This window comes from Petaurus breviceps, unplaced genomic scaffold (genome assembly GCF_028583685.1).
Source record: "Petaurus breviceps papuanus isolate PSGF00001 unplaced genomic scaffold, PetGlider_PUasm1.0 189, whole genome shotgun sequence".
Taxonomy (NCBI): Eukaryota; Metazoa; Chordata; class Mammalia; order Diprotodontia; family Petauridae; genus Petaurus; species Petaurus breviceps.
This window is the reverse complement of record NW_027185809.1, coordinates 36049080-36062579: the sequence shown is the minus strand read 5'-3', so window position 1 is coordinate 36062579 and position 13500 is coordinate 36049080. Positions and strand designations below refer to the sequence as shown.

At 41.3% G+C, this 13500-nt stretch overlaps 1 protein-coding gene across 3 annotated transcripts in view; it reads left to right on the top strand.

The window, feature by feature from the left end:
- Window positions 1–13494, top strand: part of POMT2 (protein O-mannosyltransferase 2) — a 50528-nt gene extending 37034 nt beyond the window's left edge. The window contains exons 11-21 of one of the 3 annotated variants that reach the window (XM_069092291.1): window positions 1075–1144; window positions 2493–2571; window positions 4184–4335; window positions 4793–4884; window positions 7049–7125; window positions 9424–9495; window positions 9802–9861; window positions 9952–10057; window positions 10789–10929; window positions 11205–11319; window positions 11688–13494. In XM_069092291.1, the coding sequence (XP_068948392.1) occupies window positions 1075–1144; window positions 2493–2571; window positions 4184–4335; window positions 4793–4884; window positions 7049–7125; window positions 9424–9495; window positions 9802–9861; window positions 9952–10057; window positions 10789–10929; window positions 11205–11319; window positions 11688–11793 (1070 nt within the window). In that variant the 3' untranslated portion in view covers window positions 11794–13494. The remainder of the gene's footprint in view (window positions 1–1074; window positions 1145–2492; window positions 2572–4183; window positions 4336–4792; window positions 4885–7048; window positions 7126–9423; window positions 9496–9801; window positions 9862–9951; window positions 10058–10788; window positions 10930–11204; window positions 11320–11687) is intronic. The other 2 variants (XM_069092292.1, XM_069092293.1) reach the window with 2 other exon arrangements.
- Window positions 13495–13500: the final 6 nt, after the last annotated feature.

Genomic DNA, 13500 nt, shown 5'->3' with positions numbered 1-13500 from the left:
TTCCCCTGTCCCTTTCCATCATGGCTTCTGGCCCAATTTCTTGTAAAAATGTGACTTGTAAAATTATTCTGACTGACTCACTGCTACCCAATAACAAATTATGAATCCATTGCATGGGAACTTTGTCAGTTTCTTTCCCAAGAAGGGTCCAGTTGCATGATTGATTTTAGTTGAGTCTTGTTTTTCATGTATTTTAAACTAATGGGATAATATGAATGACATTTAAGATGGGCAGATCTCAAAGTTTTGTTTGTAGAATGAGGTAAAGGGAAAATAAAAACTGAACCTCTCAAAATTTACTTTGACATGATTAATTGAATGATATCAGTGGTCCATTATGCAGGCTCAACTACCAGGTTCAGACCATCACTTTAGCTAGAAAATAGGAGCGCTATGGGCCTACTCAGATGCAGCATTGGAGAGAACCTGGTATCCTAGGATGTCTTTGTATTCTTCTTGACTTGCTGGCATAAATTGATAAAATGAACTTTTTCTTTCAAAATAAGCTATTTAACTACATTATGTTTTACTTATAATGATTCCTCTGATTTCTAGAAAGATCATATAGGTATGAATATTCCCTGGGATTGGGTATTCTGACTAATTCTCTAGAGATTTGTCTGTGTGTGTGTGTGTGTGTGTGTGTTATATGACTATTTTTAGTCAATAGATTTATTTCTTAGTCTGACCTTGGTCTATTTCCAAAGCATTAGTATTTCCAGAATATTCCTAGCTCGTCATTTCCTGGTAAAGAAACTTTTAAAGGCCCATTCTTCATTGCTGTGATAACTTTAAATTCCTTTTCTACATTGTCACCTATCTAGATCCTGACTGGCCGTGGTCTCAAGGTTATAACAAAAGTTGGCTTTCATTCTCTTCTTTTTGGGCCCACTCCTAGGAAATGGGATGCCAGAGATCAAATAATCACTGGTAGAATTTTCAGGGTCTGATACTTGGTTTTGGGAAGAAGAACTGGACTCTTATTTATGTACATGAAGCTGATTTTTAAAAGGGATGATGTTCATCTTTATTCCTAATTCGTGGTATGAGATAATGTTTGTTTCTACTTGGCAGATCCTCTAGACCCTTCTTTTCCAGTAGAGTTTGTGAGACATGGAGACATCATTCGGCTGGAACACAAAGAGTAAGGATGTTTAGGATTAAAAGGGTACCTGAGGATCAGGGAAGAGGGTTTGATTGTTTTTCTTGGTTAACTAGACTTAAACAGAAGACACGTTTGTATAAAGACCTGGTAAATGGGAGAAGTAGGGGATGAGAAGATCTCATGGGATAGGCACTCAGGCCTTTTTCTAACTGAACTGGATTTCGGGTGGGGATAGCACAGCAAGGAGATGTCTTGTTTAGAGCATACAGTTAATGTATTTTTTAGGATCAGATAAAGCTACCAACAGTTTCTATCTCATATATGTTTCTTTGGAAATAGGCCCAGGCCAGTCCTGGTGATGGGGCAGGGGTTGGAGGGATGGTGAGGGAGAAGGGCTCTAATGGGAAAGGCATTCATACTTGTGTCAGTGTATGTATTTGGAATAAGTTTTTGCTATTTGAGGCAGTGGAAGAGTTTTGTCTTGTGGTCAGCCGAGTTAACTTTTTTTAGAGGACCATTTAATGTACCTTTTTTGTGGAGCCAATAACACTTCTAACATGACTCCATACCTTTTCTCTGAATATATTCAAAAGGAGTGTGCGAAATGACTTTATCAGTGTAACTGTTCCTCCAGTGTTGTGGATCCCAGCCTGTTTTGAGTGATTCTTGCCTGTGTCCTCTCACAAGTTCCCCACAGGAATAAGAATAATAGCGAACATACTTCGAGGGCTGCAAAGTTGCATCCATTCTCATTTGAGTCTCACAACAACCCTAGGCAATGCCTGAGGACAGGTATTGTTTTCCCTGTGTTATAGATGAGGAAACAATCTCAGAGAAGTGAAATGACTTGTTAGTTGCACAGCTAATTGTCAGAGGCTGGATCTGAACCTATATCTCTCCTGGGTCCAAGCCCATGACTATACAATTTCTTTAATATTGCTACTATACAGTTTAATATTGTTACTTTCTGTCCCAGGCAGCCAAAGAGTTTGGTTCTTTCCTTGTTCTCTGGATTGTGAGAAATACTCTATATTTAATATTAGATTCTAATCTTTCCTTTCCTGATAGTCCTTTTGGAGTTGTCATTTCTTCAGACCTACTTGGCACAATGGTGCCTCTGTAGGAGAGAAGTTGTATTTCTCTTTCCTAGAGTCACAGAACATTAGAGGTGGGAGGATATTAGAGATCATCTAATCCAGACCCCTCTCTTTAGATTTGAGGAAATTGTGATCCAGAGGGTGAAGTTAAAGGTTGTATAGCTTGGTATGATGAGGTTAGGGTCATACTATGATATTTTGACTTCTGTCCTGATGTTTTCCTTCTACATCAAATCTATTGCCTGTCTTCTTTTAGATGATGCAAACCACTCCTTTCCCTTGAATTCTAGGACTTCTCGAAACCTACACAGTCATCAGCATGAGGCCCCAATGACCCGGAAGCATTATCAGGTCACTGGCTATGGCATAGTAAGTAAATGGCCAAAGTGATGCACAGGTTGTAAAAAGTAGTGGGGGCTGGCTTATTGCCATATTGGCAGGACATGTCATCCTCAGAATCTTGGAATGTCCCTAAGGCTTTGGGGGCCAAGTTAAGACTCATTTAACATTTGGAAGATTTTTTGGCTTTGCTTACTGTGGGAAAGGCCGTTTATAAAAACCTATCTGTCCCCATCCCAACCCTATCATAATATTTATATGTTCCATTTAGTATGGACATTTAATAAATGTCAGAAGATATTAATTGGATTCCATAGACCATTATGAATCAAATTTTACCCAGAAGCTAAGGGCCAAAAGTAAATGAAAGCACTCAGATTTTCTATCTACATATGTAGCTGAACATAAGTACATATGTCGATAATCCTTTTGATATCACCCAGTACACACTGACTGACTTTTATGATCTTCTTTAAAGCAAAGGGCCAACTAAATCTTTTGGGCTTTCCTTTGGTAACTTGAAGGTAAATGTGACCAGTAATGTGACAATAAAAATGTGACCAAGGCTTTAGTGATCTCAAAAGGGTACTAGGTTCCTTATGCTTGATCAGATGTCTTTCTCAGTCACTATTTTCTATTACCAGTGAAAAAACTACTAGATCTTAAAGTGTTTAAAGTCAGCAATGAATGAGAATTGTGTAACCTTCTCTTAATCTATTGGGATTCTCCTGAGCAGAACTAAGCAGAAATTTTAATTCCTAAATAGCAATATACAGGCCAGGCCTTTTATTTTTTTCTTTACCCTTCCTGGCTCAGAGCATTGAGCAGCCAGATGGCTAAGGTAATGGGTTTAAATGGCCCAAATCAGTTCCTGCTGGCTCAGGGTATAGCATTGAGGTTGTTGGCTTGAGGGCAACATCATGTGTCTAGAGTCTAGACCATAGTTCTGTGAAGTGAGGAAATTAGATTTCTAGGTTCAAGGGACTAAATGATCTTACTTGGTTGTAATACTGTGTGCTGGACTTCATCAATTATTCAGTGGATGAAACTATACTCCTTCAGCCCCCTCCCACCCCAGCTTTCAAAGGACTAATGCCAATTTACTTCACTTTTTGTCTTAATAGCATAGTAATGATTGAGAGGTGTCTATTTTCATCATCCCTTTCTGTTGTTAATTTCTTTAAAAAATTTTTTTAAATTAATTAATTAATTAATGTTTAGTTTTCAACATTCATTTCCACAAGATTTTGAGTTACAATTTTTTCTCCCGGTTCTTCCTTCACCCCCACCCCAAAATAGCAAGCCTACTGAATATCCCTTCCCCCGATCTGTTCTCTTTTATATCCTCCCCCATCACCCCCCCAACTTTCTTTTTTTTTTTAAAGCAATTGGGGTTAAGTAACTTGCTCAAGGTTACACAGCCAGTTATTTTGTGTGGGTGCCAAGTATCTGAGGCTGGAACCAATCCTGGGTCTCTCGACGCCGGGGCCGCCCCTCCCCTAACTTTCTAGTAGGGCAATATGAGTTTCTATACCCCAGCACCTGTATATCTTATTTCCCAGTTGCATATAAAAAACAAATTTGTTAATTTCTTTGAAGTCCTTTAGCTTCATAGGTGTTTTTTTCTTGCTTCATGTGGCAGAATGGGACAGGGGATTCAAATGATTTCTGGAGGATTGAAGTGATGAATAGGAAATCTGAGAACAGGATCAAGGTCCTGAGGAGTCAAATTCGACTCATCCATCTGGCTACAGGCTGTGTCCTGGGCTCCTCAGGGAAGACACTGCCCAAATGGTGAGTCATTGGGGTCTGGGGTTTTCTCATCTAATTCTTATTCTTTTAAGAATTTTAAGTGCTTCTTGGGAAGCACTTTTACTTGTTTACTTCCAGTTCAATGTTCACCTCCATGTTGTTTTCTTCAATGATAAATGAAAGTGAAAAGCTGGTATCAGATAAGGAGTGCAAAGCTCTTTGGCCAGATGTTGCTGCCTTAATAAGTAGTGTGACCTGGCAGGTCTAAAAGCTCATGGATCTTCTGGGTTGGCATCATATCCTCTACATATTTTATTCCCTCTCTGAAATAATAATGTGGCAATTGCAGGGTAGTTTTAGGAAATAATTTTGTGAGTTTAGGAGTATAATCTACAGATTAAAGAAGGGGATCATAAAGGACAGTCGATAACTGCAGATGGGCTTTCCAGTTGGTGTGGGTCTCGATGTTCTGGGAAATATTTCTGACCACCTTTCACAGGGGCTGGGAACAGCTGGAAGTGACCTGCACACCATACCTGAAGGAGACCCCTAATTCTGTCTGGAATGTGGAAGACCATATCAATCCGAAACGTGAGTGAGAGCCCTCCGTGTTTCCTCTTCCCTGGAAAAAAAAGCAGCCACAAACCTTGAGTGGACCCTACTATTCCAAGTACTATCCTGTTACTCTCTTTCCTTTCCCACTTCAACTTTTTAGACACGTAGAACATACCAATGACACCTTTTCTTTCCCACTTACACCCTCTTAGTTTGGTTTCCATCCCCATTATGACATTGAAATATTCTCTCTGAATTCACTGGTGCCCTGCCTGCCAAATGTGATTATCTTTTCCTGTCATTCTTCATCTTTTTTTGCTACATTTTATACTAGTGGTCACCTCCTTGACACTTTCTTCTTGTCTTCTGAACTCCTGTGCCCCCTTGTTTATCCTGCTTCTCTGACATTCCGCTTCTGTCTTCTTAACTAGTTTCTCTTAGGACTAAGTATGTCCAAAAGCTCAAGGCTGAACCCTCTTGTTGTTACTCTGTTATTCATTCACAGATCTCAGCTTTCCATACCTGATTACCTCCAGCCTGCTTGCATATTTTCAAGTGGATGTCCTACTCTCATCTCAAACTTAGCATTCCTAAAATGGAACTCGTTTTCTCCCCTAAACTAGTATTGCTTCCCAGCTCCCCTATTTCTTCTAACAGCCCCATCTTGAATCTACGTCCTTTGAAGTAACCTTTGTTTCTATTGGTTTACTTCTGTCTCTTCCACAACTGTTATTTAGTCCTCGTGGTTTGTTGAATCTTTCTCATAGCTTTCCTTGGTCACTTTCTTGATCCAGATCCTCACTAGCTCATTACTAGTTTACCTTAGTAGCTTCCTTTATGGTCATCCTGTCTCCAGTTTCTTTCCTTCCATCCGTTCAGCATAACACATGCAGATTGATTTTCTTTTAGCTTATGTTCACCATATCACTACCCTGCTCAGGCTTGCCATTGTAAATAAATGCCAACACCTCAGCCTCGTGTTATATCTATCCCTGGTCCTTGACACAAACCCACTGCCCTTATCTCCTTGCGTTTCTTCATGTTGTTCTTCCCACTCTTGGACTCCTGTTCTCCCTTCCTCTCTACTGATCCACATTTTATCCTTTTTTTGGGACCTAGCTCAAGAGTCAGCCTCTCTCATGAAGCCTTCTCTGTCTAACCCTATTCCAGATCACGTTTCCCTTGCTTTAAATTCCATCAGCATAAATATTTTAATATTGTACATTTGCCCTTATGTAGCCTTGTCTTGATTCTCCACTTGTGTTCTTGTTTGTCTTTTTTAAAAGTTTGCATTTTGGTTGATATCTTTTGCTACTACATTGCTTTCATTTCTGCGTGCATTCTCTCCCTTTCTCTTACCCAGCAAGCCATCCCTTGCAGTAAGTAATAATAAAGAGGGGGAAAATGCAGTTCAGCATATCTACCCCACACATCAGTTAATTCTGACAGTATATGTAGTGTTCCATACCCATAGCTCCCCACTTCTGCAAAAAAGGGGGAGAGGTGCATTCCCTTATAAATCTTATCATAGACTCCTTGGTTTTAACCTTGAAGGGTTCTTAGAGGTCACCAAGTCCCTCTCACTCATTTTACAAATGAGGAGACATGCCCAGAGGGGCTCAGTCATTCACCCAGCATCACTTAGTGGGTCACTGAGGCAGGACTTGAACCCAGGTCTTCCCAACTCCAAGTCCAGCACCCCAACCACAGTGTCCTCTTCTTTGGGATCAAACCTAGTTGCTGAGATTAAACAACATTTAGTTTCATTTTTTTTCTGTTGTTATTTCCATTTGTTTGTTTTTTCAACTAGATTGTAAATTTTCTAAGAGCAGGAACCTCACCCCAGTGAATAGCATCCATTTTCTTTGCATTCCCCACAGAGCCTAGTAGAGTACTTTGCACAAAGTAAGTGTTTGTTAACTTCTGAATGAGTTAATGAAGGAAAGGAAAGCCTTTTACCTAATTTCAGGTTGAGAAATGTTCAAGGAACGAGACTAGACATTTGATAGTGTTCTTTAGTTCTTAGGCCTGTAGAGTCCTCATCTCTGCTTTCTACCATTAATCTTAGCCCCAAGTAATACCCCAGGAAGGCTGTAACAGGCCTTCTTGATAGAAATGCATTTGCAATGAACAGTCTGAATGTGCCAAGGGAAACAGAGCTCATGGTGTTTTTCCTCTGCTCTCTTCTCTCTTTATTCAGTGCCAAACATCAGCTTGGATGTCCTGAAGCCCAGTTTTGCAGAGATCCTGCTGGAGTCCCACTTGGTGATGATCCGGGTAAGGCAACCTAGTTCTTATTTAGGTGGCATTGTATGTGACCTATGCAAGAGTCTGGGGAGTAAATAAATTTGGCTCTCTCATCAGGGAGGGTGGTAGAGATACCTGCTTCCCCTTTAAGGACATTTTGAAAAGAATCCTTCTTTGAGCCTTGGAAGCAGCAAGGTGCTGCAGAAAGAGCACTGGAGTTATTGAGAAGTCCTGTTTGATTTCTGCTTCTGCCACTTACTATGTGGCCACTTCAGCTCTCTGGCACGGTTTTCTCATCTACAAAATGGGGCTAATAATAACACTTCTACTTACTTCAGAGGATTGTTTAGATAAAGCAAATTTTTTGTGAAATATTTGTGAAAAGTACTTTGTAACTTGTGCTGTATAAGCCTGTAAGGAGGAATCATAGGGCCCTTTGTTGGCCCTTTGTTTGTAGGGCCCTTTCCTAGCATCCTGTCATAGACATGGGATTGCTACTAAACTCATTGATTTGGGGAGTGGGTAGGGAGAACCCTTGGAGAACCATTTGCCTGATGGAGTTTCCTGGAAGAGACTTTGCAATCAATTCTCAATCTCAATAAACGTAGATTGACTTGGCTCAAGTTTTAAAAAGAGGCTAATGCTGTCATTCATCTGTGTTGGGTAGTAGCCAAAATGACCTTGTGAGATCTCTTGGGTCACTTCTAGTTAGAGTCTCTGTGATAGGACTCTAACCCAGCCCTGCTCAAAGTGTCTTTCATTCAGTGCATCATTTCATGTCTTTGAATAATTTTAAGATTAAATCTGCAAAGCTAATTTCTTTCTGCTTCTGTCAGTATCCCAGAGGTAGAGGCAAGGATGAAAAGAGTTTTGTTTTTTTTTTGCTGAAATTTGCAATGAGGTAGAGTGAAGGAAGTGGAAAGATTCCAAAGGGGATGATCCATACAAGAGGAGCCACAGAAAAGACTCTCCTAACCACAGTAGTAAAGTTGAGTGGAAGTTCTGCCACTGAGCTAGTAGAGACAGGTTTAACTCTTGAGTTCAGTATAGAGCTAGTTCATGATGGACTTTTGAGCATGAAGAAGCAACCTACAAATCTATGTAGCTATAATCCGTGTAGAGATTTTCTTTTCTTGTCACATGGATGAAATTCATGAAATGTAATCTAGGTTTATAACAGGAGGTAGAATGTAGTATACTTACCTGAAAAGCCATTAAGCTTGCTGAATATCTGGGATTGATCCATCTCTGACAGAAACCTACAAGTTTGGGCCTGGACTAGACCAATCTGAAGCTTCTACCATCAGTGGTTCCAGGGAGCCCATACTGGATTGTTCTTGTTTGGGCACTTAACAGTGAATCTTAGGGGGTGCAGATGGTTATTAATTTGGCAACTGTTCTGGACCCAAGAAAAACCTAACCCCCAAGGCTCCTGGGGGATAATGAAAAATGGATCCTGGGATAAATGCATCACATCCTCCTTGCTTTGAACTGATCTAAACCAGGTTCCTGGGGGTGAGTTGGAACCCTGATATGTATGATATAGCTGATCTCATTTCATTCTACTTCCTGTTGGTCTAAAGCATTGTACTTTTCTGGAACCTTGATGACAAGTTACTCTGTAAATTTTGGTTACTTGTCCTCCTACTGAAGGAAAAGTCTCAGGAATAGCTTAAGCAAAAACACCTCAGTTTATCCTGGGAATTCAAGGTGAATTTAATATTGATGGATTTAGCTAGTGAAAGGCTACCCATTTTGCTTGCTATAGATGTCTATGATATGTCCTAGCAAAGGTCCAATGTCTCCTTACAGAGATGTGGCTATTAAACATTCTTGGCTTCTGAATTGAAAGACTTTGGGTCTTCCAGATTATACAATTTCTTCAGACGATAGCGATGCCAAGAACTAAGTAAATATCATCCTGTTCTATGTTTGAAATTGATTGATGCTGGCCTCCCAGGAAAATTAAGAAGCGATTTCTCCTTTACACCATTGACTCCCTCATCTCAATGTTTTTAGCCTAGAATTCCCATAATAAAGATAAATGTGCACAAACCCATGAGAAATATGCCCTTTGCTTTTCTTGGTTCCTGTTTTCTTAGGGTACACAGAATCTGAATGGAAGGTAATTAATGGACTGCCTATTTGAAAATAAATAGAAAATTGTCACTAGGCTATTGAAGAGTCAGAGAGACTCATCCTTTTCTGCATTAGACAGATGAGATCAGGCTCTTAGCACTGACATGTAGCCTGTACTGTTCATGAGTTCTTGAGCTGCCTTTGCCTCATCAGCCTTTACCCTTTTTTTTTGTTGCCAACTTCCTACAGGGGAATAGTGGTCTCAAGCCTAAGGAAAATGAAGTCACTTCCAAGCCTTGGCATTGGCCCATCAACTATCAGGTAAAGAGATGAAGCCATGTGAACATTTTGGGCATTGGAGCCAGAGGAAACCAGTAAAATCCAGGTGGGAGTGCTAGTAGGTCGGACTGGGGTAGGTCTGAGTAGTGAGAGGATTGGCTTCTCTTTCCCACTGCCAACTTGGCATACTCAGAGGAGTGAATGTGGAATTTGGACATTCTGTGTCTGTAAATTAAAAAGCAGAGTTTTCTGCAGGGTTTGGAGGATGAATAAGATCATAAGTGGAAAATTCTGAGATCTCCTTTCCACTATAGTCATGCATAAACACTTTGCTTTTTACCACCTCAGGGCCTTCGTTTCTCAGGAGTCAATGAGACTGACTTTCGGGTCTATTTGCTTGGAAATCCAGTAAGTGCCTTCCTATGGGTTTTACTCTCTGATCTTTGCTTTTGGGTCACTGCTTTTCTTTCACTCTGCCCTTTTCATATTTCCACACAGGTCATCTGGTGGTTGAATCTGGTAAGCATTGGCCTTTACCTTCTCCTGGGAAGCATCACTACTGTGTCTATACAGAGGGGAATTCAGCTCACAGCAGAAATGAAAGGTCAGTTTCTCCACGCATTTCCTACAGTAACTTGGCAGAAGGTTAAGTGCCTATTTACTAAAACCAGGATTTCCCTGGCAGGTACATCTTATGCCTTCTCTGCATCTCCCTGCTCCATCCCTCTGGTGGGATGGAAAGGAGTTGCTATGACAGTTTGTATTTTCCAATTTTCGTGCTGCCACCTGTCATTGTAGACATTCAGCTTGTGGAAGTAGGCAAGGACAAACATCCTGGCATAGGCTTCTTTTCACCTCTGTAGGTTTCCTCTCTTCCCAGTTGCCATTTGGCTTCCCATTCCAGGGAGAGATGCTATCTCATTATGTATTTCAGTGTGGCTGCAAAGAATCATCATTCAGGGAACTGGAGAGGGGGAGGGAAATGAGAGTGTTCCCAGCTTCTGGCTTTACAGAACTGTGGATCTTTTGGGGGAGAAATCTGGCTGCTTCCCTGTTAGAAATCTTCATTGAAATTAGTGATGAATGACTTCAGGAAAACCACTTTTTGTTTGGAACTTAATAGCCTACAGTGACTAAAGCAAAAGATGAACAAACAAAAAACAACCCCAAAATCTAAGGGCAACGACCTCAAAGTTCTCTACCAGCTCTAAAAATCTGTGGTTTCTGCTAGACTCCCTGCTTACTCATTCCTTTTGCATATAGATTGGCCTGATCCCCCAAGGCAAAAAGTAGAAACAGAACTTCCTGTCTGAGTTGTGGCACTTGTGTCCAAAGGTCTCTGTCAGGTCCTGCTTTGTGGAGGCGGTCAGGTGCTGCTGGGTTGGTTGCTCCATTATTTCCCTTTCTTCATGATGGGCCGGGTGCTTTACTATCATCACTACTTTCCAGCCATGCTTTTCTCCAGTATGTTGACAGGTATGTCTTGCAAAGCCTAACAGGGCAGGGAGGATTTCTCCTGGATTAATCCAGGAGATATCAGGGAAGGCATAGCAGTAGAAAAGTGATGCTTAAATAGGATGGGATTATTGTAGGGAGGGGGAATGGGGAGAGTAAGGGGAGGGAAAAGAGAATTGAATTTCTTGCTTCTCTGACTTAAGTTGTAGAGTATTGACTTTAGTAGGAGAAAAGGTGAGTCTTACTTAGGCTGAATCTTGATGGTAAATGGTTAGGTTTTTCCCTTTCTTCTTTAGGGATCCTGTGGGACACAGTCCTCAGGTTCTGTGCCTGCTATCTGTCATCTTTTCCTCTGGCTAGCTGGGTGCATATATTTGGGATCTCTCTACTAATCCTGGGAATTGCCTATAGGTGAGTATTGGACCCTGGTGCTAGGGAATGAGAATCATTTTTCTCTAAGAAAAGTTCTAGTTTGATATATTTAATTCTTGATTTTTGCTTCAGCTTCTTTGAACCACTTCCCAGGACTTTGTGATAATTCTCTCCTTTATTAATTCAGCTTGTGTCCAGGGAATACTGTGGCCTATATAACACATGTAGAAATATGTGGTAGTCAAAGGGAGTAGAGGTGATTGTGAGACAAGAAAGTTTAAAGACCAGTAGGTATTAGGGACCTGATTGCAAATTGTGATAGGATCTTCTTCTTGAAAAGGTTACATCTATAATTCTGGGTTTGTTTTTCTGACTCTCATGCTCTTTTTCTGAATCTCTTTGCTTAGCTTCTACCTCTTCCATCCTCTGTCTTATGGAATGGTTGGTCCCCTGGCTCAAGACCCTCAAAGTCCAATGGCAGGACTAAAATGGTTGGAAACATGGGAGTTTTAGAGCCAAAGAATGCCAGGCCTGAAGGATCCAGGAACTGCATGCAGGGATGGTCAAATGGAACCAGTTCTCTAGTTCTTATGGAAATGCATCTACTTCAGAAGATCCTGAGAAGACTCTTACACATCCAGAATGAACCCAGCCAAGGAGATGAGCCCTTGGGAGAATGTCAGCCTGTGCCCGTATGCATCAGAGGCTCTATCTTCTACTTTGGGAGCTTTTGCCATCAGCAGGTTTTGGTTGGGGATATTTGAGCAGTGTATTAGAACTCCTCTTACTTAGCCCCATTTGCCTGAATTTGTGCTATATGTGATCATACAAGGGAACAAAAAACAAGGGCAAAAGAAGAGGCGGGGTGGGTGCTTGTACACGCATGTGTGTGTGTACCTATATATATTTTCAAGGGAGCATATGTGATGCATTTATCCTTATACTTATGGAACACAGACTAGATGACTAGACAGTTGAATGTTGTAAACATTTAGGAACATAAATAGTTCAGAATTAGTTGCCTATTCTAATTTTTTTCACACTGGATTTTGACTTTGTTGTGCTTTCTGTTGGGGGACAAGATGATTGTGGGTGTGATCCAATGCTGGAACCTAGGCAATTCTTCAAAAGGTTGCTGACCAGGAAAGAGTCTCTGTGGTTTAATACCTCTGCCCCAACTTTGGGCATGGCCCAGATAGAAAAGATGGGAATTGTCTAAGTTTGTGTTTTTTTGTTCCCACAAACCAGCTAAGAGTCACCAGAAAACAAGGGCACCTAGATAGTATCCTCCAACCTAGTTGCTTTCCTATCATTCCTGACTGGAATTAGACTGCCATTTGGAAAGTCTTTTCAGTGGCAGCTGGGTTCTTGGTTTCTTGCCTGGGACTGTGACATGAACTCAGTGGGTCCAGGGAATGAGGGGGCCTGTGTGCTTGGTAAAATCTACCATTTTAGCCCCTGATGTCTGGCCCTTTGAGAATATCAAGCATTGCCAGATTAGTGAGAGATTCTGAATCCCATCCTTGGCCACACTCCACCCCAAGGCCCTTTTGGCTGAAGGCTGCTCCCATATGCCCGTCTTTGCCCCACTACAGAAAGTCTAGCAAATGGAAGACAAGGCTAGAAGTCACAGTCTTCTCACAGTTGAGAGGAAGGGCTCTTGGTCAATCTTCTTGTTAACTGTAGTAGTCAAGGGAAGTGGGAGGGAGAACTTTATTTGAAATTTGAACCAGAAGAACACGTTGGACATACTCCATCCAAATATATGGGGAGTCAGTGGAGTGCTGGGTTCATGTTCCCGTCACCTGCTGCTTTCTCCTTGTCTTGGCATCTTCACACTGTTTTTTCACACAGCTTTCAGCCAACCTGGATGCCTTCTTTCTGTCATTATTTCATCCAACTCTTCCTTTCCCCAAAGAGCGAAAAATACTGCTATCCATCATGATCCAGAAGGCAGTTTTTCCCCAGAGACCTGTTAGTTTTCTTTTCACTATCTTGATGATCCAAAGCAAGATATCTTGATCCACTCGTCATCTCCCCTGCCCTCCCTGCCCATTTTTCCCCAATGAAAGGGAACAAAACAACCCCTGGGCTATTACCAAACCAGACTCGTCCCCAGTGCCATTCCCCTGCATTACTCAATATGCCTCCCTTCAATCTTGGGCACAGTTTAATGCCTCCATGTTTAAACATGAGCCTTTGCCACACTTCATTGCCGCC